The sequence below is a fragment of the Myotis myotis genome, unplaced genomic scaffold (genome assembly GCF_014108235.1).
Source record: "Myotis myotis isolate mMyoMyo1 unplaced genomic scaffold, mMyoMyo1.p scaffold_m19_p_4, whole genome shotgun sequence".
NCBI classification, from domain to species: domain Eukaryota; kingdom Metazoa; phylum Chordata; class Mammalia; order Chiroptera; family Vespertilionidae; genus Myotis; species Myotis myotis.
The window spans coordinates 6,576,337-6,604,260 of record NW_023416346.1 but is presented as its reverse complement, the minus strand read 5'-3'; the positions used below and the strand labels follow the sequence as shown (position 1 = coordinate 6,604,260).

Genomic DNA, 27,924 nt, shown 5'->3' with positions numbered 1-27,924 from the left:
GCAAAACCAGCTAGGGCAAAACTTTTACACTTTTTTGATGTACCAATCCTATTTCTATGAATTTACCCTGAAGATACACCTCAGATAAATATGAAAATACATATATAGACAAGGGTATTCTTTTTGGCATCTACACTAATAAAAGACAAAGATGCTAACTGACCGTACCTTCGCTATGCCCCAAGCCATGCCCACCAGGCACTCAGAGTGAGTATATGCAAATTAACCCAACTAAGATGGCGGTCGGCAGCCATGGAGCTGGAGCAAGCAGGAGGCTTGGTTGCCTGGGCGATGGAGGAAGCCAAGCTTCCTGCCTGCCCTGAGCTGGCTGTGGCCTCCACTCATGGCAACAAAGTTTCAATTATAGAAGATAAATAATTCCCAGACACCTGCTTCCAGCCAGCCTCCACTGGGAGCTTGGGTAGCTGTGGGCCGTGGCCAGCCTGCAAACAGCCATCAGCCCCTCACCCAGGATGGCCACAGCCTCATGGGGTGAGGGTCCCCACTGGGGGGATTAGCCAGCCTGAAAACGGCCCTCAGCCCCTCACCCAGACTGGCCAGGCACCCCAGCAGGCCCCCCCGACCCTGAAGGAAATGTGGCCAGCCTGCAAACAGCCATCAGCCACTCACCCAGGCTGGCCAGGCACCCCAGTGGGGACCCCCACCCTGAAGGTGCTGTGGCCAGCCTGCAAACAGCCATCAGCTCCTCACCCAGGCTGGCCAGGCACCCCAGCGGGACCCCCACCCTGAAGGGGGTGTGGCCTGTCTGAAAACGGCCCTCAGCCCCTCACCCAGGCTGGCCAGGCACCCCAGAGGGACCCCCACCCTGAAGGGGGTGTGGCCAGTCTGAAAACGGCCCTCAGCCCCTCACCCAGGCTGGCCAGGCACCCCAGAGGTACCCCCACCCTGAAGGGGGTGTGGCCAGTCTGAAAAAGGACCTCAGACCCTGACCCAGGCTGGCCAGGCACCCCAGCGGGACCCCCACCCTGATCCGGGACACCCTTCAGGGCAAACCAGCTGGCCCCCACCCATGTACCAGGCCTCTATCCTATAGAATAAAAGGGTAATATGCAAACTGACCCTAACAGCAGAATGACTGGGAATGACTGGTCTCTATGACACACACTGACCACCAGGGGCAGACGCTCAATGCAGGAGCTGACCCCTGGTGGTCAGTGTGCTCCCACAGGGGGAGCTCTGCTCAGCCACAAGCCGGGCTGATGGCTGCCAGTACAGTGGTGGTGGTGGGAGCCTCTCCCGCCTCCTCAGCAGCGCTAAGGATGTCCAACTGAAGCGTAGGCCTGCTCCCCGCTGGCAAGTGGACATCCCCTGAGGGCTCCCGGGCTGCCAGAGGGATGTCTGACTGCCAGCTTAGGCCCAACCCCCCCCCAGGGAGCGGGCCTAAGCCAGCAGGTGGTCATCCCCCGAGGGGTGCCAGACTGTGAGAGGGCACAGGCCGGGCTGAGGGAACCTCCCAAGTGCACAAATTTTTGTGCACCGGGCCTCTAGTTGTTTATAATTGTAAAATATTGGCAACTACCTACATGGGCAAACATGGGAGAGTGGTTTAATTATGATACATCTACAAAATAGGGTACTACATAGTGGAGAGAGATTATCAAATAGACAATGCAAGTATCCTATTCTTCATGTAGGATAAATCAGATAATATACATGTATCTGCTCATTTGTGCCAAAACCACAGAAAGGATAAACCAGAAATTAAAGGGATTGGTTACTTCAACAAGGGTGGGGAGTGCAAAATGGAATTCCAACAGAAACAAAGAAACCCAACTGTATTTCAAATGAATCACACAGCTTCATTGAAGGGGGCGGGGAGGGGTAGAACTACCTCAAGTAATTTTTTAAAATATTTTATTGATTTTTTACAGAGAGGAAGGGAGAGGTACAGAGAGTTTGAAACATCGATGAGAGAGAAACATGGATCAGCTGCTTCCTGCATGCCCCCTACTGGGGATCGAGCCCACAACCCAGGCATGTGCCCTTGGCCAGAATTGAACCTGGGACCCTTCAGTCTGTAGGCTGACGCTCTATCCATTGAGCCAAACCAGCTAGGGCAGGGCTGTTTTATTTTATTTTTAATATATTTTTATTGATTTCAGAGAGGAAAGGAGAGGGAGAGAGAGCGTTAGAAGCATCAATGATGAGAGAGAATCACTGATTGGCTGCCTCCTGCAGACCCCCTACTGGGGATCGATCCCACAACCTGAGCATTTGCCCTTGACTGGAATTGAACCCGGGATCCTTCAGTCCCAGACCAATGGTCTATCCGCTGAGCGAAACCAGCTAGGGCATAAATTTATGTTTTAAAAATATGTACACCTATACCAAAACATAAAAATAGATATAGATGTGTGTACACATGAATTAGAATACACACATGCATTTCATAGCTCTGTACACTGAAAGGGCCTAGAAACAATTACACTTTAGTAGCAATGAGGGCTGGAAAAAATGTGTCTGGAACATCCTGTAGTGACAGAAAAAAAATGATATGGGCAAGTCAAAGGGACACAGAACTCAATTTGAAGGAAGTCCCACTGGCCAAATCTGGGACAATTTGAGGGTCAAAGGAAATAATTATAGTGACTGATTATAATTCATTGAATAAAATAAGAATATGAGTGTACAGACATAAATACATACATAAATGGGGAAAAAGAGAAAGCTCTTCCTTACAGTAAAACAGCAACTAATAAATATCAAAGGAATGTTGGTGTTAGGCAATCATCAACCAATGCTAAAGCTCATGGCTCAAAAATTTTATAGAGAGGTAATGATAAAGCAAATTTGGCACAATGTAAACAATGGACGGAACTGGGTAAAGTGTACATGAAATTTCTTGGTACCATTCTTGCTTTACGTTTAAAATTATATCAAAATTAAGTTCCCTCTCCCCCGAAAAATAAATAAAATAGTGAGTGTCTTAGTATTGACATGTTGCTGCTAACCATACTATTTCTTTATTTCCCAAATAAAAACTACTGTTGGCTAGCGGGGGGTTGCAGAGAGGGGCCAGAAAGCACAAGAAATGCTTTTTTTTCAAAAACTGATTTTAAAGAGAGGAAGGGAGAGAGCCATCAATTCCTTGTTCCACCCATTCATGCATTCATTGGTTGATTCTCTTGTGTACCCTGAACAGGGATCCAACCGGAAGCAGTTGTTCCACCCATTCATGCATTCATTGGTTAATTCTTTTGTGTCCCCTGACCAGGGATCCAACCGGCAACCTTGGAGTATGGGAATGACGCTCTAAAAAGAGCTCCCCGGCCACGGCCCAGAAGAGGGGCTTATAATGCACTTTAATACTTAAATTTGAATATTCCTGGTGTTTCGCCATCCTGTTTTTGTTTCTGTTTTGTTTTGGTTTTTAAATAAACCGTTTTCGTTTGATTCACTGCTATTCTCGGGTATTTTAAATTTATTGGTAGTGAGGTCTTTTACTTAACAGTATGTACATCATCACGTTAAGAAAATCAACGTCAAATCTAAAAAAAAAAAAAAAAGAAAGAAAGAAAGAAAAGAAAAAGGACAAGGGCTTCACAGGAGGCGGGATTCCCCTTTCGAGTCACCGGGGGAGGGCGGGAACAAGACAAGGCAGTGCTTCCGCTTTCATTTCTCAGGTTATTAAGTCAACCATTCTCATTAAAGGAGAACCGTGGAAGGGTGATTTTCTGTCGGCAAAAACTTCCTTCCCGACGAGTCCACCCATGACACAGGGAGGCCATAGTGTCACATCAAAACAGATATTCTATGAGAGCTCGAACGCTAGACCAGATGACCTAGAGCCTGGTAAAACATTAAATTACAATTAATCAGACCTGTCCGTTTCATTCTTTTCTCTCCGTCTCCAAAACGCTGAACTTCCGGAATCGATTCCTCCCCCTCAATTCCTGGCCAGTGGTTTGGTCCCACCCTCATTATGACAGTAGAAGGAGCTGCGTCTGCGCATTGAGCTGTTGGGGGGGGGAGGGGGGAGGAACATGGCGCAAGCTCTGTCCGAGGAGGAGTTTCAACGGATGCAGGTGCCGCTCACCGGGGAAAAGACCACCGGGCTGGGCTATTGGGGGCGGAGTAGAGAGAGATCAGGCCACAGGCTCTGAGATGGGGTTGGTTGGGATGGACCTTGAGTCTAAGGGGTTGGTCCGGAGAAGGGAAACTGAGGCTCTGAGTGGTGAGGCTATTGAATTCCGAGATACTATTGGGCTCTAAGGGGTTGAATTCTGTGAGCTCTATGGGCAGAGGAAAGAGTCCTAGAGTGGGGGATTCGTTACTCAGACTTGGAGGAGATGAGACCTTTGGCCTGTGTGGGAGGACACCACGGGTGGATGATGATAACGTTAGGATTCGAGGGAAGGAGATCCTGAGAGGGAGAAACCATTTTGTCTAGAGAGGAAGGAAGTGGGCGTTGGGTCATTTACGTCATAATGGGGGGAGCCCTTGAGAGGGCCATAACATAACCCGCTGGGAGGTGGACATTTTTGTGGGAGATACCATTATGCCAGGGGGTTGGGGAAAGACCCCACATGTTATTGTTCCTGGGAAGGGGAGATCCTGTGTGTGGTGCTGGTAGTGGATCCCAAGAGGGGGCAGGTACCATTGGATGATTAGGGGTAATTACGCCTGGGGTAAAGAAGTCCCTGAATGAGTAATACCATTAATTCATGTTAGAGAGAGGACCAAAGGAATGATACCTTGGACCACAAGAAGTGGAGATCACTGAGCTTTGGGGAAGTACCCTAACTGGGTACTGTAACCACTTGATTATTTTTTTTTTTGGAGGGGAGAGGCTCTGAGATGGGCCGAAAGGCCAGAGTGGGCCTTTGCTGAGAGAGTTCTGTACTGGGAAAGACCATTGGGTTGAGGGGGGTGACTCTGAAAGTGGAAAACCCTGAGTAGGGTCCTGTGGGAGGAGAGGAGGAACTCTGAGGGAGGACAGGTCTTTGAATGAGGGAAACCAGTCATGCCTGTGTGAGGGACCCTGAGGGTGGAAGGTTGAGGTCATTGGACCATGAAAGGATTCTTACCCAGAATCCCCTGTAACTTGTGCAGGGGATTCTGGGTAAGAGCAATCCAACTGGCCCACCCAAAGCCTTGTGGGGGAAAATCTCTGAAGGCTGTAGGGCCATCCCATTGGATAATGACTGGGGAGATCTTGAGGGGGGTGGGGACCCTTGAGTGGGGAAGATTGATTTCATTAGGAGATGAGTGAGGGAAAAATCATTGGGCTCTGATGGATAGGAATTCCAGGTGGGTGCCAAGGGTGTACCAATTGGATTAGACTGTGGGAGACAGATCACTGGGTCAGGGAGAGGACAGAGGCAGGAAAGATTCTGCAGAGGCCACTCCCTCTGACCTTTAGCACAGAACCAGGTGGGTGGAGGCTGGTGCATGGGAGGGAAAGATCCTGGTGCAGTAAGGGAGACTGGTTCTGGGAAAAACTGGCATTAGGCCCTACAAGGTTGGTAGGTAGCTGAATGCTGTTTGACATGGTTCATACTTTACTTTCCCTCAATTCTTGAAAGGGGACTGGACATATTTTGAAAGCCTTTGAGGGTTGGGACCCTGACAAGCCCTTTTTTACTCAGTAAAATTGGTCAAGAGACTACCAGGCCCTCTCCCCTTGGGAAAGAGGAAAGAAGGCAAGCCCCTGCCCCCTGCTCTGGCCAAGAGGATAGATACCCTCACTCCTGACAGAAAGACAGTCAGAACAATTTTTAGTGTGTGACAAGGTCAGCCAGGAGAAGGGAGGAGGAGGAACTTTATCTTATGGGCATGGAGAGCCATGGAACACACATAAGCAAGAGCCTGACTAGATCAGTGCATAGTGAATTGAAAGAGATGGAAGCAGCAGGGAGATAAAGAGGTTCAGCTGGCTGTGATTATAAATAGAACTGGAGAAAGTGGGGTAGGGGCTGAGAATCTGGAAGCTTTTTTAGGATGCAGAATGCACAGGTCTTAAGGAGCAACTAAGAAGGCACAAGGAGGGCAGCAGGGTCTATGGGGCTCATGGGATTGGTACCCTCATGGTGAGGTTAGGGGCATATTCCTGACCAAACTATTTCCCTTCTCTGCTTCCCCACTCAAGGCTCAGCTTCTGGAACTCCGAACAAACAACTACCAGCTTTCAGATGAACTACGCAAGAATGGTGTTGGTGAGCCAGAGGGTCTCAGAGGGGGGTGGCTTGGGGGACAGAGGCTAAGGGAGAACACCTCAGAGGCCTGGTGGGAAGACCTTTCAGCTCCTGGCCACTGACTGTGGCTGAGACACCCTGCTTTACCCACACCAGAACTCACCAGTCTTCGACAGAAGGTCGCCTACCTGGATAAGGAGTTCAACAAAGCTCAGAAGGTAGCTCCCTCCACCACTCACCCACCCATGCTTCCCTGTAGCCATCTGACTCATTCATCGCTCCAGTGAGCCCCTCTGTGAACCAAATCTAATGTTACATGCTATCATTAGTTATTCAACAAATTCTCATGAAATCTCTTTAGTTTGCTAATTTCATCTAATCCTGCTTAATTTATCGATTAATTTTAATTTACTCTTAACTCATTTTTAATTTCAATTACATACTTATTCTCATTCACAAACATTTAACTAAAGAGTCAAATCTAGTGGCAAATCTGCTTTGAATCTTCCTCCTCCCCTCCACTCTCCTGCCTTTTGCTCCTACTTTCCATCCTTGTTCTGGTCCTGTTGGTAAAGTGCAACTGGACCTACCATCTCCAGGCCTCTGAAGATGAGATAGCATATACGCTATTGTGGCCCCTCGAGGCATTCAAGGCCCTCACTTGTCTCTGTCTTCACTGCTATGTGTCTATGCATACCACATTGTTATACATAATGTGTGCTCCAGAAATACATGTTAGATGAAGGAATACAGAATGCAGAAAGTCGGAAAGCTGGGCTTTTCTTTGGTAGGGTGCTGATTTCCCTTCCTGACAATGCCCTCAGCTGCTCAGCAGTGGAACAGCAGTTTTCCTGCTGCATGACAGGGATCCACATAAACCTGTTTGGACAGTTGTAGCAATACAGCCACAATGTCTGAGCCTGGAGACCCAACCCATGAAGGGTTAAATACTAAGACCCAGGAACAGCCTCAAGAGCTTACTAAGAGAGGAAAGGATGTAAGGAGGATGCCACTCACTGCATCATTCTTGTAGGCTACAAATTGTCATGCAAGCTACCATCCCCCAACCCCTGTTGACATTGTCCCCCCTTGACACTTGTCCCTCCCTTTTTACCTTTTCTCTCTCCCCCCCCCCCCTCACCTTTAGGCACTGAGCAAGAGCAAGAAAGCTCAGGTAAGGGGACCCATGATGGGTGAATGTGTCTGGGAGACTGTCTTAGCAGGGATATTGCTGTATGCTGGGATCTCCTAGTACTGGCCTTTCTCTGTGTATACACTTGCATCCATGACTATCATTTCACTGCCATATGTTACTGTGTCTGTCTTTGTTTACCTGTCTTCATTCATCTTTCACCCTGTGCTTCTCTCTGTGAGCCTTTCCTTCTCCCTTTCTTTTTATCCTTCTCTCTGTCTTCATTTCCTCTCTCTCTGACTCTTGTTTCTCTCCCCAACCTTCTCTTTGTCTCTCCCCCACCTGTACCTATCTCTGCCATCATTTCTCTTTTCTTTATCTCTCTTTATGACTTCTTGTTTCTCTCTCTCCCATTCCTCTCTCTTCCTCACACATTTCTTTCCCTGACTCTCTCTGTCCTCTCTGTTCTGTTCTCCTTCTCTTGGTCTGTCTGATCTTATCTCTCTGTTTTCCTACCTTTTCTTTTTTCCTCTCTCTCTCTCCATCTCTCTCTTTTCTCCTATCTATACCCTTCCCTATCTCTCTCTACCTCCCCCTCCCCTATTTCTACCTACCTCTCCCTTTCTTCCCACTCTTTTTGACTCATGTCTCTCTCCCTCCCTCCCTATTTTTCCTTCTCTCTACCCCTTATACCTGTCTGTCTCCCTCCCTGTCTCCTCTTTTATCTCTCCTGGCATCTCTTTCTCCCTGTATCTCTTGATTTCATCTGTCTCATTCTCTGCACTCTATTTTCTTCCCACCCATGTCATTTTCTTCCTCTCTCTGTTCCTTTGCCCTACCTCCACATCCTTTCTGCCCCTGTCGGAGACCTGGTCCTTGTCTGCCACTGCAGGAAGTCGAGGGGCTGCTAAGTGAAAATGAAATGCTGCAAGCAAAGCTGCACAGCCAAGAGGAGGACTTCCGCTTGCAGAACAGCACACTTATGGCCGAGTTCAGCAAGGTGCCTGGGATAGCCGAGGCGGGGGGGGGGGGGGGTGTCTGAGGGGTTGGAGCCACTTGGACTGAAGCTGCAAGGCAGCTGAGGGCTGTTGAACAGGGGCTGGCCCTGGATCACTGTCCATGGTGCTGAAACAAGTCCTAACTTTCTGTTTGGGGGGCAGTGGTTTGACAGATGGGGCTACCTACTGGGCTGTGATTAGAAGACTCCAAGCCCTGAGGTCAACTGTTTCCTGACCAAGTCATTCCTTTTCTCTGAGTTTCAATCTCCTTGTGTATGTTTTGGGGCTGATGCTATGGAACCCCAGAATGTTGGTGGGTAAAGTTCTCATGTTTAACATAGGCTGGACAGATATTCAAGCTACTTCCCTTTTTTCTTCCTGACATGAGCCTGTTGTTCTAGTTCTACATAATTCATCCTGGGTTGGATAATTCTATCTCCTCAGCGATTTTACTGTCCTAGCTACATCTAAACTTACTAGGCAGTTACAGACATTATATTTTGTTCCTTGTCTCTATTCTGTATTTCTGCTCAATGATTGTCTAAGTTTTTAGTGTGTTTTAAGGAAAAATGTATCATGACAACAAAATGGCATTTCCAAGGCTCCACATGAGACTGTATGCTTAAGACCTTAAAAAACAAAAACACACACCAACCTGTAAGCAGGTACAATTCCAGGAGAGGTGACTTAGCAAGGAGTAGTTAAGAGCCAGGAGGCCTAGATTAAACTCTTGGCTTCCCTTTTACTAACTGCAACCTTGAGCATGACACTTGATCTGCCTGTTGCCTGGCTCCCAAATGGTTAAAATGGAAATGATGGTAATGACAGTACCTACCCTGCAGGGCTTTTGTGAGGACTGAATGGGTAAATGTCTGTAAACTACTTAGAACACAGCCTTGCACATTGGGGCAGAGGCAGGTGTTCCTCCATAAATCCAGCTCATGTTCCCCAGCACCTACCCTGGGCTAGGCCCTGGACCAGGTAGAGAACCTCCTTCACACTTTTCCTCCTGGGAACTGGAAGTGCTCACAGAGACACCTGTATTCCAGGCTTGCCTCTCGTCACTTATTTGCCAAGATATTTCAGCTCAGTTGTTACTTCAACAAATCATTATTTAGCATCTGCTGTGTGCTCTGTGTTATGGAAATAGTTGTGAGAGGCACAAAATGGTCCCCACTCTTACATTCTGGGGGTAGGATGGGGAGCTTACATTCTGGGGGTAGGATGGGGAGCTTACATTCTGGGGGTAAGATTATAACATAGTAAACAAATAATAGTAGTAGTTTACTGTATACCAGGTCCTGTTTGATGTGCTTTACTAGTATTCCTATTTAACAGATGAGGAAAACTGAGCCCCAGAGAGAGGAAGCAAGTTGTCCTAAGGTCACACCGCTAATAAATGGCAGAGTAGAAATTCACATTCAAGCAGTCTGGTTTCAGAATCTGTGTTTTAACCCCATATCACCAAAGAAAATTTAATTGTCAATTAGAATTTATGATCCAGAATTTTTCAGAGCTTTAAGAAATTAAAAACATTAGTTAAATTTAGGTGTGATCAGTGCAGATAAGAAAGAATGAACAGAGTACTGCGCTAGAGAGTATTGGAATTTCAAAAAGGTACAAAAAGATACAGAGAGTATTGGAATTTCTGTGTTAGGGGATACCACTTGAAAGGTGACATTTGATCAGAGCACTGAAGGATACAAGCCAGTCATGAAGAACTGGATTAAAGGAATAATGTTCTGGGTAGAAGGTATCCCAGGCAATGGGGGCATTGCAGGAGGCAGCCAATCAATGATTCCCTGTCATTATTGATGTTTCTATCTCTCCCTTTTCCTTCTTCTCTGAAATCAATAAAAATATATAAAAAGAAAGTATCCCGGGCAATAAAATCAAAATTCTCTGTGGGTCTCAGTATTCTCATCTGAAAATGGGGCACAGGATCTTGTCAGATCAGCTGTGAAAAATGTATTTTAGTCAGGAGTTAAGGAGCTGGCTTAGTTTTATTTGCATTGTGCACCTCTCCAAGACCAAGGGCTGACGATATGGGGCTATGGGCAGTGCTGGCCCCGGAAATGCCCTAAAAGCTGTCTGTGGTGCCTAGGCTCCCAGACACAGACCCTACCACAGAAGAGGGATGGCGGTGGGGCTCTCCGTGATGCAGACATCTTGGACCAGCAACTTCCAGAGGAGCCTGAGGTCTTGGATTACGACTGTGAGGTTGGAGTGGGCAAGCAGAAAATTGTTCTCAGTATTCTCAAACTTCTGTGGCTGCCACTTAACAGATGTGTGAATTTGAAAGTCATTTAACATCTGTGCCTCAGTGTTCTTATCTGTGAAGTGGGGATAATGAATAATGAGAGCATTACATCACAGGAGTGTTATGGGAATGAAATGAATTATAAAGTAAGTGCATGGGCCAAGTGCTTTGTATATTTCTGCAAATATTCTGATTCTCTGCCTTTCCACCACCTCGTTCTTCCTCTGCTCAGCTCTGCAGCCAGATGGAACATCTGGAGCTGGAGAACCAGCAATTGAAGGATGAGGCTTCCAAGGCAGGGGCTGCCCAGGCCGGGAGCGTTGTGGATGGGGAGCTGCTGAGACTGCAGGCGGAAAATACAGCCTTGCAGAAGAATGTGGCAGGTATGTGGAAGCCCTCACATCCCCAGGAGGTGTAAAGGCTTCAGAATCAAGCTTGGCCCTGCCATGGACCCCAGTGTATGACTTTGGACAAGCCATTTCACCTCTCTGAGCCAAAGCTTCCTCATTTACAAAGTGTGTGTAGTGATGTCTATCCCATGGGCAACTGTAGTAGAGATAAGAGGTGGTACATTTCTGAGTTTTCTGAGTTTAGTTCAGTGCCTAATACCTACCAGATTTTACAGATTAGCAAATAGAGCATCAGAAAGGAGATGTTTGCTAAACAGAGAAGGGGAATGAAGGAATGGTGGGGAGATTCTAAGCCTAGATTGTCAGTGGGGCCTGAGAACAAAGCTGAGAGGAAACTTGATAGAATGTGGAAGGGTTCTGATATGTGGATTTTTGGAGAGCAGCTGGGGATTGTGGGGTTGTGGGTGGTAGTTTGGTGACCAGGAGGGAGACTGTAGAATGTGGCCAGGGATCAGGAGTTCATAGGAAATTTCAGCTCTAAGTAGGCAGTGGAAGATTGTGAGCATGACCTTGGAGGGCTATGGGCAGGGCTTGGGAAACAAACTTGGTCTAATTTGATCATAAACAGGATTTCAGTAGTTGGTGGGGCTTAAAAGATTTGGGATTTGTGTGGATGGGGCTGAACCTTTGTTTTGTAGGCTTGTGATCTTTGGGGCAGAGTCTCTGCTACCTGAGGGTCAAAGCTCGATTCACCCTCTATTTGACACATAGCAAGGGTCTTCGAAGATCACCTTATGCATCATATATCTCTGTTCTACCCACTAGCTCTGCAGGAGCGCTATGGGAAAGAGGCTGGGAAGTCCACAGCTGCCATTGAAGGCCAAGGGGACCAGCTAGAGAACCAAACCCCCACCGTCTTGTCCCCCATGCCACTGGCAGAGGTGGAGCTGAAGTGGGAAATGGAGAAGGAGGAGAAGAAATTGCTCTGGGAGCAACTACAAGGCTTGGAGGTGAGTTTGGGTTTGTTGGGGTTGGGATGCCAGGCGGTGGGCAGATGCCCTAGCTCTGCTCATGGCCCCATGGAGATGGTTGTGACATCACAGTCTCATGGGTGGATATATTTGGGAGGCAGGAGGGCAGGGGAAAGCACAAGCCTAACCTCCCCCTTGCTTATGACAGCCCCCTCCTTTTTCCTTCCCTGTAGAGTTCAAAGCAAGCCGAAACATCCAGGCTACAGGAAGAACTTGCTAAGGTAGGACTGCCAAGCTTTCCCTGGCCCTTGCCTGATCTCCTTTCCTACCTGCCATGCTTCCCCGAGCAAAAGAAAAGCTGGCTTAGTACTCTCTCATAGCCTCAGTTTTGTTGTCTGTGAAACAGACTCTAGCATTAAGTCTCAGAGTTGCTTTCATTATGGAGTGGGCTAATGTAGTCCCACTATGTCTTGTACATGGTGGGCCCCATTCCTTTATTCTGTGTCCTCCCAGCTCTGCTTGGTCATCCAACTATCCATCAGTCTATCCATCCATCCATCCATCCATCCATCCATCCATCCATCCAAGAACTTATAGACTGCAGGCTCTTATCTTAGGAGTTGGAGACCCAGTGTTGTGTAATGCGATCATGATCCTGCTTTCCAGGCCTGCCAACCTAGCCATTCTATTATGTAGCCATTGATCAATATGTTGGGGATGTAAATGCTGGGAGATCATATTTTTGCTGCTGACCATCTGGGCAAACAAATGACTGAACCCTTCTGAGACTCAGTTTCCATGAGATAACATAAGTAAATTCAGCTTCCAAAAAGAACTTAGTAAGAAGTATCTGTAAATGTTCAGTATATTTTTGTCTTTACTAATATTATGGTTGTTATCACTTGTTTGTATCCCCTTCCCCACCCTAGCTCTCAGAGAAACTGAAAAAGAAGCAAGAAAGGTAAATTTCTTTTTTCCAGAAGTGGGGGAAGGGATTTGGTGGGACTAGGGAGGACTGACTTATGGCACTGACTCAACTATGTCTGTCTGTATGTGTCCAGTTTTTGCCGTCTACAGACAGAGAAGGAGACACTATTCAATGATAGCCGGTAACTACTAGGGTTGGAGGTATTGGTGGACAACAGGGACAGTGCCCACCAGAATTAACTGGGTCAGAGCTGGGAGATTGGTCCTTAGATCATGGTCAACGTACCCCTTCCCGTCATCCTTAGGAACAAGATTGAGGAATTACAACAGCGGAAGGAAGCTGATCTCAAAGCTCAGTTGGCTAGAAATCAGAAGCTGCAGCAGGAGCTCGACGCTGCCAATCAGGTGAGGGGCTGGGTTCTGAGGTCGCTAGGATAGGGACCAGGGCTGGGAGGCCAGGGAGCTCTGGGTCTAGGGAGACTAGTTGGAAAGTCTAAAATTTCTTGTGTTAGAAATATAGGGACTGGATGGGTCCTGGGCCTTCCAAGAGCTAGGAAAATGGGAACTAAGGAGCCTCAAGAGCCCTTGGAGTTGGGCTAGGAGTCCACATGAAGCAGAGGTCTCAGAGGACTGAGGACTTGTGGCTATATGCCACAAGTTTGGATGAATCTGCAACTGGGGAGTTGGAGACAGGAGTCTGGAGAAATCTGTGATCACGGAACTAAGACCAGGAGTTGGAGTGAGTCTGAACTCCCTGGAGGTTGGATGACTTTGAGATCTATGTGGGCTGGGTAGGTACAAGACTTTCAAGTGTGAGACTATTGTGCCTGGAGACTGAGTGCATTTGAGACCCTCAGAGTATTGGGTCTGAAGCACCTAGGAAGTTGGGTCATGTAGGCTGGGTGGTCCTGAGATCTTGTGGACTATGAATAGAAAACTGGTGAGGGTGAGACATCCAGCGACTAGAGCAAAAGTCTAGTTGGGTCTGAGGGTTGGGCTTGGGCGACTTTAAAACCTCCAGGCTTCCCCCTAGAGTAGGTGAGTCTGAAGTCCTATGGATTGGGGAATATGGTAGCTTGTGGGTCTAAGGCTACTAGAAGCTGGGGACAGAAGTCTGGGTAAAGCTGGGTCTTCAGTTAGCTAGGTCTGAAGATTCCCAGAGACTGGGGACCAGAGTGGCAGATGGTGGGTGGGATTTTTGGTCTGAGACCTCTCTAGGAGCTGAAAACTAGGAGACTTTATGAGTGTGAGCCCTCTAGAGTCTGGGGCTATGATTTTGGGTGGATCTTAGACTCTTGGGAGTTAGAATATGGGGGTTGAGTATATCTGAAACCCTTTGAGGTTGGAGTCTGGAATCTGGGTGAAGCTCTAGTCCTTGAGGGCTGACTGTGTTTGAGAATTGGGGGGCCTCCAAACTGGAATCTGGGTGAATGTGAGACCTTTCACAGATGGAGCCTAGGTGTTTACTGAGGTGCTTGGAACTGGGATATAGGGTGTCTGAGGCCTCTGGGGGTAATGACCTAGAGTCTGGGTGTACCTGAGATCTCTGATGGCTGGGTATCTTGAGATGCCTAAATGCTGGGAACATGCTTTCAGGTGGTCAAAAAGGGAGTCTGTGTAGTTCTGTGTATCCCAGAGGAGGCTGAGATCTAGAATGGCCTCCCCTGATCTGGTCCCCACAGAGCCTGGCAGAGCTAAGAGATCAGCGACAGGGGGAACGGCTGGAACACGCAGCAGCTCTGCGAGCCCTACAGGATCAGGTACATCATACTGGTGGGCTCAGTGAGATGGGGGCAAGGGTGGGGCAGTACAAGTGGGTATTGTACAGGCAGGCAAGGCCCCAGGGCTTCTGCTTTTCCTAGTTGTGGTTCTTCTCTGTGTGTGTGTGTGTGTGTGTGTGTGTGTGTGTGTGTGTGTGTGTGTTCCGTGTCTTTTCTTGCCTGTCCTCCTATTCTGGACCCACTCTCACCTGTTGTGGGCGTGGGACCAGGTGTCCATCAAGAGTGCGGATGCAAAGGAACAAGTAAAAAGACTTTTGGCTGAGAAAAGGGCCTTGAGGATTAACCTGGCTGCCCTGGAGCAGGTACAGGACAGTTGGGAGCCCTCGCTGATCCCTTCCCAGTTCCCCATCTCCCTCTGCTTCTGATTCATGTTGGGGCAGTGTAGTCCTGACCTCATGCAGTTCTTCCACCTCTGTTTCTGTTTCATTCTCAGCTTCTTTCTGTTGGCTTCCCGCCCTCTTCTCTCTCGCCATCTATCCCTACTACTCTTGCATTCTAGTTTCTCTCCAGCACAGTACAAGAAAGGGACTAGTCTCAAGTGTACACTCTGAATCATGTCTGTCTATCTATCTATCTATCTATCTATCTATCTATCTATCTATCTATCATTTATCTATCTATCGCCATATAGCCACCACCCAGATCAAGACAGAGCATTTCTGTTTTTTCTTTTTCATTTTTTGGACACAGAGCATTTCTGCACTCCAGAGATCCCTTCTGCCCTTCTCAATCTATATACTTCCTCCAAAGTAACCACTCCTCTGACCCCTAGCAACATAGATTAGTTGTGTTTGTCCTTTAACTTTATGTAAATGGAATTATACACCCATTTTTTTGTGTCTGGCTTCCATCTTGCAGCATTATATCTGTGAGATTTATTCATATGTAGCACTGGTTTGTTCCTTTATCTCTGTGTACTATCCCATTGTATGAATATGCCACGTTTATCCATTCCCCTGTTGATCTTTCTCCCGCTGTTTTTCTCTTTGAAAGTCTTCCTCTCCTGGCTCTCTTTCCTCTTCCCTCCCTGTTTCCTTGGAACTGGGAGGCTCACACCCTGTGACCGGCCCCCAAAGGCACGTTTTAATCCATTTCCCATCGTTTTAATCCATTTCTTTAGATCCAAACAGCAAAGACCCAAGAGCTGAATATGCTCCGGGAACAGACTGCTCAGCTGACATCTGAGTTGCAGCTGCGGCAGACTGAGTATGAGCACCTCATGGGACAGAAAGATGACCTCAACTCCCAGCTTCAGGTGACACCTCTGGCCATAACCTGTCTTCTCCTAGTTCCCCTTTGCTGGCTTAGTGGAGTTTGCAATGAGGTGCAGTGGGAAGACTGTGCAGTTAGGAAGACCTGGTTTCCAGTGTGGCTCTCTAACGTATTAGCACATGTGTGTTCTAGACCAAGTTGTTTCCCTTCTCTGAGACTAAACATCTTCAGTTAGTTAGGAAAGCCATTCTGATTCCATAATAGACAGTAGAACAATAGTGGTTTCTACTGAATAAGATAGAAGTTTAGTTCTCTCTCATGTAAGAATCTAGGTAGGAAGGCAGCAGGGATGGGACAATGGCTTCATATATATATATATATTCCTTTATTGAAAGGAAGGGAGAAGGAGAGATAGAAACATCAATGATGAGAGAGAATCATTGTTCAGCTGCCTCCTGCACGCCCCCTACTGGGGATGGAGCCCGCAACCCAGGCATGTGCCCTTGGCCGGAATCGAACCTGGGACCCTTCAGTCCGCAGGCTGACGTTCTATCCACTAAGCCAAGCCGGCTAGGGCGGCACAATGGCTTCCGATCCATCACTAATGACCCAGGTTCTGTCTACATTGCTATTCTGCCATCTTCGACAAAAGACTATCTTGGCCTCCAAGATGCTTGCTCAAGCTCACCTGCCATCATGTTTGTATTTCATCTGAAAGGAAGGAGAAAAGGGAGAAGGACCCAGCATATACTCACCACTTTTAATTCTGTGGCTGCACCTCATTGTAAGGGAGGCAGGGAAACATCAGCTAGACCACATGTGCCCAACCACAAAGTCTGTTGTTAGGGAAGTAAGGGAGAATGAATACTGGAAAGCAGCTAGCAGTCTGTCCTGTTTCTCATGTAGAAATGCAGAGGACAATGTTCACTTTACAGGGTTTAGGGAGAGGTTCTACTGAAACTGTCTACCTCTTAGGGGCTCTTTATCAAACACCCCCTTTGTCCCACATTAGGAGTCATTACGGGCCAATAGTCGGCTGCTGGAACAACTTCAAGAAATCAGTCAGGAGAAGGAACAATTGACCCAGGAACTACAGGATGCTCGGAAGGTGGGCACCTCTGGGAAGACTGCAAGAGGAGGGATTAGCCTGGTTCACGGGGATGGGGCAGGTGATGTGGCCCAACTCATGGGGAAAGGAAGGGATGGAAAGTGACCAGTTCCATGAGGATGGGTGAGTAACAGCCAGTTCTGTGGGGCTGGGGGAGAGGTGGAGTTTGGCTTGTTCCTTGGGCCCGAGGAGAGGTAGTGGGCCTTCTTAGGGAGGATGTTGACTGACATCCTCCTGCTCCACCTTCCTGGTTCCCAGAGTGCTGAGAAGAGGAAGGCCATGCTGGATGAGCTAGCAATAGAGACGCTGCAGGAGAAGTCCCAGCACAAGGAAGAGCTAGGAGCTGTCCGACTTCGGCATGAGAAGGAGGTGCTGGGGGTGCGTGCCCGTTATGAGCGCGAGCTCCGTGAGCTGCATGAGGACAAGAAGCGGCAGGAGGAGGAGCTCCGTGCCCAGATCCGAGAGGAGAAGGTGAGTGGGTAGATGATGATGCACATCCACCTTTCAGATAGGAGGAACACAGCACTGCTGATGGTGTGGGTGAGGTGCCCACTCCTCCACCTACCTGGCCCATGACAGTCTGTCCTCTCCCAGGCCCGCACTCGGGAACTGGAGAGTCTCCAGCAGACAGTGGAAGAGCTTCAAGCTCAGGTACACTCTATGGATGGAGCCAAGGGCTGGTTTGAACGGCGCCTGAAGGAGGCTGAGGTGAGTTGGGGCCTGGTGAATGAGGCACAGGGCCTGGTCGGGGTACTTGAGAAACCAGGGAACAAGGAGTGGTCAGGCCTTGGAACTTTCTGAGATGCCCTGGCTCACTAGCACAGCCTAGTGGAGAGCATCAGGCAATGGCTATCAATAAGGCAGAATGTTGCCCTAGCTGGTTTGGCTCAGTGGATAGAGTGTCGGCTTAAAGACTGAAGGGTCCCAGGTTCAATTCTGGTCAAGGGCACATGCCTGGGTTGCGGGCTTGATCCCCAGTAGGGGGCGTACAGGATGCACCTGATCAATGATTCTTGCTCATCATTAATGTTTCTATCTCTCCCTCCCTCTCCTTTCCTTTCTGAAATCAATAAAAATATATATTTAAAAAAAAGAATAGCCTAATCGGTTTGGCTCAGTGGATAGAGCGTCGGCCTGTGGACTGAAGTATCCTAGGTTCGATTCCGGTCAAGGGCATGTACTTTGGTTGCGGGCACGTCCCCAGTGGGGAATGTGTAGGAGGCCGCTGATTGATGTTTCTCTCTCATTGATGTTTCTGACTCTCTATCCCTCTCCCTTCCTCTCTGTAAAAATCAATAAAAAACATATTTTTTAAAAAGAATAGAAATATATTTTAAAAAACAAGGCAGAATGTCAGATCTGCACATTTGAAAAGGCACCTTTTCTGAAATCATACTTCTGTCAGGAAATTATTGTAATATACTCATTTTGTTAAAACAAAAGCTTTTCCTGCTGTTTTCTGGTAAACTCATCATAATGCATGTGCAACAGTGTCACAGAGCCGGGAGGAGCAAAAATGCTGGAGCCAGTCATTTGCCTGGGATTGAGTCCGGGCCGGGCCACTTTCTAGATGTGTGACCTTGGCCAAGTTTTCTGACTACTTTGTGGCCTGTATTCATCATCAGTAAAAAAGGGTTAACAACACCTACTAAGTATTCTGGGGAGTATGTAAAATGAGTTAACATATGTAAAGTCCTTCCAACATTCTTGGCTTGCAGTAATGCTGTGTTGTGTGTGTGTGTGTGTGTGTGTGTGTGTGTGTGTTTATTTCAGAGAGGAAGGGAGAGGGAGAAAGGGATAGAAACAACAGTGATGAGAACCATAGATTGGCTGGCTCCTGCACGCCCCCTAGTGGGAATCTAGCCCATAACCCGGGCATGTGCACTGACTGGGAATCGAACTGTGTCCTCCTGGTTCATGGGTCCATGCTCAACCACTGAACCACACCGGCCGGGCTTATTAAATAAAATGTAAATGCAAATGTCAGTCTTGGATGTGAACAGTACAGCTCTAGACGTGACACTTCTGTGTACTACCTAGAGGCACACAGTGTTCCCTGCAGGAGTGTCTTTTCTGTGTATCTGGGGCTCCCTGCTGTAGTCCCTCACAGGTGTCACTGGGTGTGATGGCCTCTGGAGTTCACAGCCAGACCTGGGACTTGTCTTGTAGGAATCCCTGCAGCAGCAGCAGCAGGAACAAGAGGACGCCCTGAAGCAGTGTCAGGAGCAGCACGCCAAGGAGCTGAAGGTGCCTATTGCATGGTGGCATTCCTCTCCGGGGAGGGAGAGGCTCTGGGACTGTCTCCCAAGTTGAGGCCTGAGCTGCTCTCTGCTTTATAGAACAAGGAAGAGGAACTACAGGGTGTTCTGGATCAGCTCCAGCAGGCCCAGGAGGAGCGTGACTCCCACCTGAAGACCATCAGCAACCTGAAGCAGGTCGCTGTTTCCTCTATGGTCCCCAGATGCACCCCAGGCCGCAACTTGCAGTCATGGGGCAGGGAGGGAGCACAGTGCATGCAGCCCTTCCGGCACGACCAGCCATACTTTCTCTGTCATGCAGGAGGTGAAGGACACCGTGGATGGACAGCGCATCCTGGAGAAGAAGGGCAGTGCCACGGTATGACGGGGAGGTGTCCCAGCACAGCCCCTCCTGCTGTGCATCCCCCCCCCCCGGTGGCCCTGCTGGGCCTCAACCCCATCTTTCCCACTGTTCCCCCAAAGCTCAAGGACCTCAAGAGGCAGCTGCACCTGGAGAGGAAACGGGCGGATAAGCTGCAGGAGCGGCTGCAGGACATTCTCACAAACAGCAAGAACCGTTCCGGTAAGGGATGCACACCTTGGGAGGCTGAGGCCAGGGCGGCAGGGCTTGGGCCTGAAGGCCAAGCTGCTTCTCATACCTCACTCTTGAACTTGGTCTGTTTTCCTTCTTCTCTGTGCCTGCCTCTCTGTGTTTATCTTTCTCTGCATTATCTCTTTCTGTAGTCTCCATCTCTCTCTTTGCTGTATCTCTTCTCTGTTTCTGTCTCTCTGCCTCCTCATGTCATCTCTCTGTATCTGCCTTTCTCTCTGCTTTCTTTTTCTAGTTCTCTCCTTTCCTCCTCCCGCCTTTTTCTTTTTTGTTTCCCTTTATCTCTTTGTCTCTCTCTGTCTGTCTATATCTCTATCACTCTGTCTGTCTGCTTCCCCCACATGTGTACTCCCGCACCTCATCCAGTGTCTCTAAATCACTTATATGCATCCTCTCATTTATAAATATGGACAGTCCGGCCAGCGTGGCTCAGTGGTTGAGCAATGACCTATGAACCAAGAGGCGGTTCTATTCACAGTCAGGGCACATGCCCAGATTGCAGGTTGCAGGCTTGATCCCCAGTGGGGGGCGTGCAGGAGACAGCCGATATATGATTCCTTGTCATCATTGATGTTTCTATCTCTCTCTCCCTCTCCTTTCCTCTCTGAAATCAATAAAAATGTATGTTATGTATGTATGTATAAATATGGACTGAGCCTCCAAGCCCATGATCAGGGTCCCTGATAGGAAAGCCTGCAAGTCTTGGTCCTCCAGGAACTCCAAGCTGAGCTAGGGGGACAGGGGGACAGACTCACAATCAGACAGCAACACTGTGGTCAGCTAAAGTCCATGTTATTTCTGCCACTTAAGCCAGAAGATGCATCAACAAAAAAGAAACAATTTGAGTTGCTTTGGACTTTTTTTTTTTTTAAGAAAGAAATGGCCTATAAATATGCTTAAATAAATAAGATGCATTGATAGCTCTGGTGCAGCTCCCATATCACAGGCTTGGAGAAAACTGGCTCCCTGTCCCGTCACAGCCATCCTACTCTTGCTGGAGATGCTGGGGGTATGGCGTCAGCCCCTCCATCCTGATACCTCGTAGCAGCTGCAGGCTGGAGGCCTAAGCACAGTGGCCCTGTTTTCAGTGACGCGGCAAAAATGAGTGTCTCTCACACTAAATCAATGTCTGTCCGAGACACTCTGTCTCCTGAAGTAACCTCTTTTTATAGAAGAGGAGTTTGCTTTCTGTTTTGTTACAGATTAATGTATGAATCAACAAACATTCTGGGCGTGTGCTATGCATTCTCCTTGTCTGTTAGATGGAATTCAGACTTAGATGCCTGGCTACGGGAATTCTCTCCATCATTTCCTCTGTTTCTGCTCTGATTCGTGTCCTTATCCAGAGTCTCTGCCTCTGTCATCTGCTCCAGCTTGCTGTCAGGTTTTCTCTCTGCATGTGGGTGTTTCCTGTGCCCCCTCCAGCTGTCTGTACCCTGAGTCTGAGTGCGCATGCCACTTTTATGCCTGTGCCGCATCAACTTTCTCCCCATTTTTTAAAATATATATATTTTTTATTTCAGAGAGAGAGGGAGAGAGAGACAGAAACATCAATGATGAGAGACAATCATGGATCGGCTGCCTCCTGCACGCCCCACACTGGGGATCGAGCCTGCAACCCAGGCATGTGCCCTGCCCGGAAATCGAATTCTGATCTCCTGGTTCATAGGTCGACGCTTAGGGCTTTCTCCCCATTTCTTCACCTTTGTTTCTGGTGTGCGTGGCTTTGCCAAGAGAGGCAACTCCCTTTTCTGATTCTGCCTCTCCTTATCTTTCTGTCTGCCTGAGTATCTTTTTGCCTTTTTCCATCTCATCAAATCGATTTCTGCCTCTTCCTGCCAGTCGCTGCCCTGGGGACCTGGGGGATTGGAGCTCAGGTTTCTCTTCCCTCTCTGCCCAGGCCTCGAGGAGCTGGTTCTCTCAGAAATGAACTCACCAAGCCGGACCCAGACTGGGGACAGCAGTAGCGTCTCCTCCTTCAGTTACCGAGAGATCTTGCGTGAGAAGGAGAGCTCGACCATTCCAGCCCGGGTAAGGGGCAAGGAAGAGCCTACAGCTCCAGCTGCTCCTACCCAAATTCTGGGGCCCTCCTTTTCCCTTCACTGCAACCACCTCTTACTCTGGGCCCAGCACATCCATTTCCTTGTCAACCTTTCCCCAAGTTCACTAACTTCGATTCAGATTTATAAGTAGGGAACAGGCAAATTATTCTCTTTAAGACCCTCTGTTTCATCTTCTGTGAGTTAATGCTGCCTTTCCTGGTGCCGTTAACATAAGTGGTTCATAGGTGCATCATCGATGCAGCAAGTCCCTTTTTCCTATTCATAATTATCACGTTATTGTTGTCTATTATGTCAGCTTCCTTGCCAGCTACTTTTATTTGGAAATAATTTTTTATTATTCCATATGTGTACGATAGAAAAAAATTTAAAACACACAAGCAATTATTTTATTAAATATATTTTATTGATTTCAGAGAGGAAGGAAAAAGGAGAGAGAGAAACATCAATGATGAGAGAGAATCATTGATTGGCTGCCTCCTTCGTGTCCCCTACTGGGGAATAAGCCTGCAACCCAGACATGTGCCCTGATGGGGATTCAAACCGTGACCTAGTTCATAGGCTAATGCTCAACCACTGAGCCACACCAGCTGGGCACAAGCAATATTTTAAAAAATAAATCCAAAGCAATCACATCTTCACCCAGAGATTACCACTATAAATCCTTAGTTCATACCCTTCCAGGCCTCTTTCTCTCTCTTTTTTTTAAAGCCTAAATGAGATTATAAGTAACCTGTTTTTGTTCAGCTGGTCTCTAACCCTCCCAATTTGGTCAATTTTTCATCTCATCTAATACTTTGACCTGAATCAGATTTCTCTAGTTGGCTCCAAAATGTCCTTTATTGCTGGTGTTCTATAAGCCAGCATTTTGTTTCAGAGCATATGTTGCATCTGGTTGCTTTATGTGCCTTAAGTCTCTTGAATTTCGTCTGGTCCCTTTTTATGATGCCAACCTGTAGAAGAGACCAGCCCAGTTGACCTGCAGAAAGTGTTCCGCCTTTTGGATGTTCCTGCTGGCTTTGTGGTGATAGCATTCCGCTGGTTCCTCTCTCCCTTGGTGGTCCTGAATTTAGGTCACATGTGCTGCAGGTTCTCCCTTCACGCTCTCCATCAGGCTATGATGAGTCTCCCCTTTAGGTAGAGGAGCATCCAGAGTCTCTGAGGGTGCTGAGGTTTACCTGCAGCCCTGGGTGCAGAAACCCCCACACACACCCCCGACCCTGGGCTTGTTTCTCATTCTCAGCCCTGTTCCTGTCTGGGGCGCGGCACTGAGCCCAGACTGTTCTCTCCCCTCCTTTGCCTTGCAGTCCTTATCCAGCAGCCCTCAGGCCCAGGCCCCGAGACCAGCAGAGCTGTCAGATGAGGAAGTGGCTGAGCTCTTTCAGCGCCTGGCAGAAACACAGCAGGAGAAATGGATGCTAGAGGAGAAGGTGCTGTCTGCCTGCTTGTCCCTACATGGCCAGGAGGCTGGGACAGGGCGGTTGCTGTTTGGCCGGCCCCTCCTCATGTGGGAACATGCACAGTCCAGGGGCTGAGGTGGGCGGGGTCCACCCCACAGGTGAAGCACCTGGAGGTGAGCAGCGCCTCCATGGCAGAGGACCTCTGCAGGAAGAGCGCCATCATTGAGACCTACGTCATGGACAGCCGGATCGGTCAGTGCCCCCTCCCCAGCCCTCACCACTCACCCAGCCTTTCACCTGCTCTCTCCTTCCCCACTGTCCAGTGCTGAGGCTTCTCTCCTCTCCTCTTGGAACCAAGCAGAGTCACTAACAAGACCACAGCCGGCGGAGGGGAGAGCAGAGCAGGGCCCATACCTGTGTGTTTTTCTTTCTGTTCCCTTATCTTGGCTCCTCCCTCTTCTCCGGGTCTCTGTCATCTCTCAACTCTCCTTTCTCTAGTGTGTCTCTGCCATTTTTCTCCTTTCTTCTCCCTGTGTCTCTTGCTCTTCTCTATCCCCCTTCTCTCTTCTTTGTGCCCCATTCCCCCTTCATCTTGTCACACTGTTCCTGTCTATATTGTTCCATCTCCAGAAATTTTCTTTCTCTGTATGTGTATCCCTTTGGGTCCTTATCTCTTCCTCACATTTCTCCTCCTTTTCTCCTCTTCCTCCCCTCTCCTGTCTCCTCTTTCTCCTCCTCCCCCACCTGGTTTCTTTTGCTCCTTTCTTTCAAACCTTCTTCTCTCCTGTTTTTTTCTTATGAATCGGAATAATACCGACTGACGTGCCGAGAGCGAACTGTGCTCTATGCTTCACAGGTAGTCAAATACATTTTCCAGCTCCATGACTTACTTATTATCCCCATTTCTCAGGGCTGTGCAGTCAGTGACAGCCAGGGTTCACGTGGCTGAGCCTCTGCCCCCTATATGGTATGGCTTGTCCCCCCTCTCCCCCCCCCCCCGTTCTCTGTTTCCCTCTTTTCTGCTCTGGCCATTTCTCCTCTGGCTCTGCTGAGGGGGTGGCTCTCAGCCTGGGCCCTTGCAGATGTGTCCGTGGCAGCAGGCCACACAGACCGCAGCGGGCTGGGCAGTGTCCTGAGAGACCTAGTGAAGCCAGGTGACGAGAACCTTCGGGAGATGAACAAGAAGCTACAGAACATGTTGGAGGAGCAGCTCACCAAGAATATGCATCTGCATAAGGCGAGTGTGGCCTACAGCCTGCCCATCTGTCCATGCAGCCATCCAACTCCCTAGGTCATCTGCCATACAGCCCCTAGGTCAGGGGTCCTCAAACTACAGCCCGCGGGCCACATGCAAATACAAATATTGTATTTGTTCCCGTTTTGTTTTTTTACTTCAAAATAAGATATGTGCAGTGTGCATAGGAATTTGTTCATAGTTTGTTTGTTTTTTAAACTATAGTCCGGCCTCCAACGGTCTGAGGGACAGTGAACTGGCCCCCTGTTTAAAAAGTTTGAGGACCCTTGCCCTAGGTCATCTGCCAGCCCCGCCCCCCCATCCACCAACCATTCCTTCATCCTCATCTTTGCATTCTCCATTCAACTTGTTATTGTCATTGTCAGTTTATTTGTTCACTCTTCCCTCTGACCTTGCATCCATTCATTCATCCATTCATACCACACAGTCAATTTAACTCTCCCATCAATACCTCTGCTGTTAGTTCATCTGCTTCCCATTCATCTAATCATCAGCCCCATGTCTTTCCACCCATTTCCTGACTTCCTGCTCTCTTTCTTGCCTGCTCATCAGTCACCCCTTATCTTAGCTTTTACCCACACACCCAGCAACCTGCCTGCCTACCTATTGTCCTCCATCTGTCCTTTGAATAGTTCATTTGTCCTGTTTGATTGCCGTGGATCCCCCATGTGTCTACCTACACGTCCACTTGCCCATCCTACCACCAAATATTTACTCCATCTCTGGGCAAGTCAAAAGGAATGCAGACCTGGCACCTGCTTCTGAGAAGCAAACTCATCCTTTACTAGAAAGAAGGTGGCCAGGGTGGGGGTTATATCCTCTAGCACACCATGCACAGCAGGCGATCCACTCCCATATCCATACCCCAGCTCCAGAGCTTCCACACCCTCACACATCCACCTTTCCTGAGCCCAGCCCACTGCTGGGGGCCCTGTGAACTTCTCCAAACACCTTTTTGTCCCAGGCATTGCTTAATGAGGTAAGAAGGAAGACAGCCCAGGCTTCCCCTGCCACCTTCTCTGGCCCCTGATGGCTTGTTTGTTTCTTAGGACATGGAAGTTCTATCCCAGGAAATTGTGCGGCTCAGCAAGGAGTGCGTGGGGTCTCCTGAGCCAGACCTACAACCAGGAGAATCCAGCTAAAGACCTACAGGCTGCCTCCACTCCCACCCCTCCTCTCCCCTCCCCCTGAACACTATTCATTTGGGCTAAAGTGGGGAAATGGGGGCTGGCACCAAAATCAAATAGGTTGGGACACTGGACATTAAAGGGGATGGAGGCCTGATGGCTGGTTGTTAGTGACCCTGTCTTAGGACAGTGGTCCCTGGGGTGTGAGGACCCCGAGGGGAGTGTCAGAGGTTCCCAGGGGGATTTGCCTTCATCTCTGCATGAGTTCTCCCTCCCAGAGACCAACTGTTTTTTATTTTATTTTTAATTTATGTCTGGAAGCCTGGCTACTCTGCATTTGGGATTGGGGATGTTGGGTGGGGTGTGGTCCATGTTCAACATTCTAGAAACGTATGTGTGTGTGTGTGCACGCGCGCGTGTGCGTGCTTGCGTGTGTATGGTGTGTGTGTGTGTGTAAAGGTTGTGCAGCCAAAATACCATCTGGCCAGACGGGCCCATGCACCGACTGTCTGCTCTCATTCTTTCCAACCAGTAGGAAGGATGTACTGGGCGGGGGGGGGGGGGGTGAGGTTACACCACTAGAATCGGGGGGGGGGGGAGTCTTTGGCCACAACTTTACTCTCCTTCCCCCACCCTCACCCAGCCTGTCTCCAGTTACTGTGGACTAGCCCCTCAAACTGAATGGAACAGAAATATCTGCAGATATATATGTGAATAGATGTGTATGGCATGTAGGTCTGGATTAGACAGATGGGAGGATGGGTAAGTAGATGAACTGATGGATAAATAAGTAGAAGGTTGGATGATGGATAGACTGGGCAATTAATGGACAGATGGATAAATAGGTGATTGGATGAATAAATGGATTGGTAGGTGAATAGGTAGAGGATGGGCAGGTGGGGATTGTAAGTGGACAGATGGATGGCTAGGGGAATATCTGGATGGACGAGTGGGCAGATCGATGAATGAGCTAATGAACGGGAAGAGAAAGTAGATGAATAAATAATGGGGGGAGCGGGGGACTACATATGGGTAGTTTGGTGAATCATTAGGTAGTTGGAGTAAATATACAAATGGGTGGGTGGGTGGAGGGATGGAGAAATGGACAGATCAGGAGTGTGATGAGCTAGGAAGTGGAGGTAAATTGAAAGGCTAAAATTGGCCCTGCATTACTGCTCCCCAGCACACACCTTGAATTACTAAAAAGGAGGCCTCTGTGTGCCATGCCCTGTGCATCCCCTTTCACATCACTCCATTAATGGTCCCAACAACACTGTTGAGTTGGGGTAACTCCACCTGACAGCTGAGAAAACAATGCAAGTCACTTGCTCAAGGACACAGCAAGTCAGCAAAGCTGGGGTTTGAACCCATCCTGCCAGAGGCACTTGGTACCTAGTGCTCTTGCCACAGCAGCAGAGCCCTCTAAGGGAGGAGGCATGATCTGAGGCTCCTGGATGTGGACAGACGGACACTGCCGCTCAGAGTGGGCCTGCCTGGGAAAGAAGCTGGTATGGAGTGGGACTTCACAGTTGTCCCCATCTGCACTCTTCCCTTTCCCCCTCCCCCACCATGTGACATTCAAAACCAGGAGGATGGTGCTCCGGTCCCAGCAGTCTTGGTTACAGTTGGCTTTAACCCATGCCCCCCCCAGCAGCTTTGAGGGTCTGGCGATCTAGAGAAATGCCCCCCACCAGTCCTCCATCCACACCTTCTCCAGCCTTGGGGGGCAGGGAGGGGACAGCGCTGCATCATTCCCCGTGGCACTCCGCTCTAAGGCCATTAACAGACGCCTCCCCATCGATCGCATCTGCTAAGTGCTGCTGATTCAGACGGGTGGGGGTGGGGTCCCCTAGGGGCAGGGGGGGTAGGAGCTGGGCAGGGAGAGGGGGAGTCCAGGAAGGAGGTGGGGAGAACTGGCAAAGCTCCCTACCACCCCCATTTTCCAGATGACGCGACTGAGGCCCAACCAGCTTTATAGGAGGCGGAGTCTCCCCAGGGTCCCTCTCAGGCGGTCCTAGGGGAGGGGGCTCTGGGAGCCACGAGGCCCCTCCCTGCCTCGCCATCTCCCGGCAAGCTCAGAGGGGCGGGGAGAGAGAGCCAGAGGAGGAGGAGAACTCGGGCAGCTCTGCAGAGGGGGGCAGGAGCTCCGGTGTTTGGTACCCCCAGCCCCTCCGCTGTTGCCGTTTGCTGCAGTGGGGACACAGGTGAGGTCGCCCTGTGGGTAGTGGGAGGGGGCCACTAACAGCGCTGTCCTTGCCCTTCCCTGGTCCAGCTCCCACGCCCTAGCCCATCCTGGGACAGTCCCTCTGGGTCCTGCTGGACCTCGTCCTTGCAGAGCCTC

The 27,924-nt window shown here is 49.0% G+C and overlaps 1 protein-coding gene across 3 annotated transcripts; it reads left to right on the top strand.

Annotated features, from left to right (window-relative positions):
- Positions 1-3,985: 3,985 nt before the first annotated feature.
- Positions 3,986-26,089, top strand: GRIPAP1 (GRIP1 associated protein 1). 3 transcript variants are annotated; one of them, XM_036305938.1, is made up of 26 exons: positions 3,986-4,046; positions 6,110-6,176; positions 6,312-6,373; positions 7,303-7,329; positions 8,180-8,287; positions 10,778-10,928; positions 11,721-11,905; positions 12,100-12,147; positions 12,796-12,827; positions 12,928-12,975; positions 13,099-13,198; positions 14,476-14,553; positions 14,784-14,876; positions 15,695-15,829; positions 16,799-16,894; positions 17,153-17,365; positions 17,489-17,602; positions 19,064-19,141; positions 19,234-19,329; positions 19,454-19,510; positions 19,615-19,714; positions 21,642-21,772; positions 23,109-23,231; positions 23,360-23,453; positions 24,284-24,438; positions 25,506-26,089. In XM_036305938.1, the coding sequence occupies exons 1-26, from the start codon at positions 4,005-4,007 to the stop codon at positions 25,596-25,598; spliced, it is 2,526 nt and encodes an 841-aa protein (XP_036161831.1). In that variant the 5' UTR covers positions 3,986-4,004; the 3' UTR covers positions 25,599-26,089. The 3 variants fall into 3 exon arrangements, with proteins under 3 accessions (XP_036161831.1, XP_036161832.1, XP_036161833.1); XM_036305939.1 differs by lacking the exon at positions 14,784-14,876; XM_036305940.1 differs by lacking the exons at positions 14,476-14,553; positions 14,784-14,876.
- Positions 26,090-27,924: the final 1,835 nt, after the last annotated feature.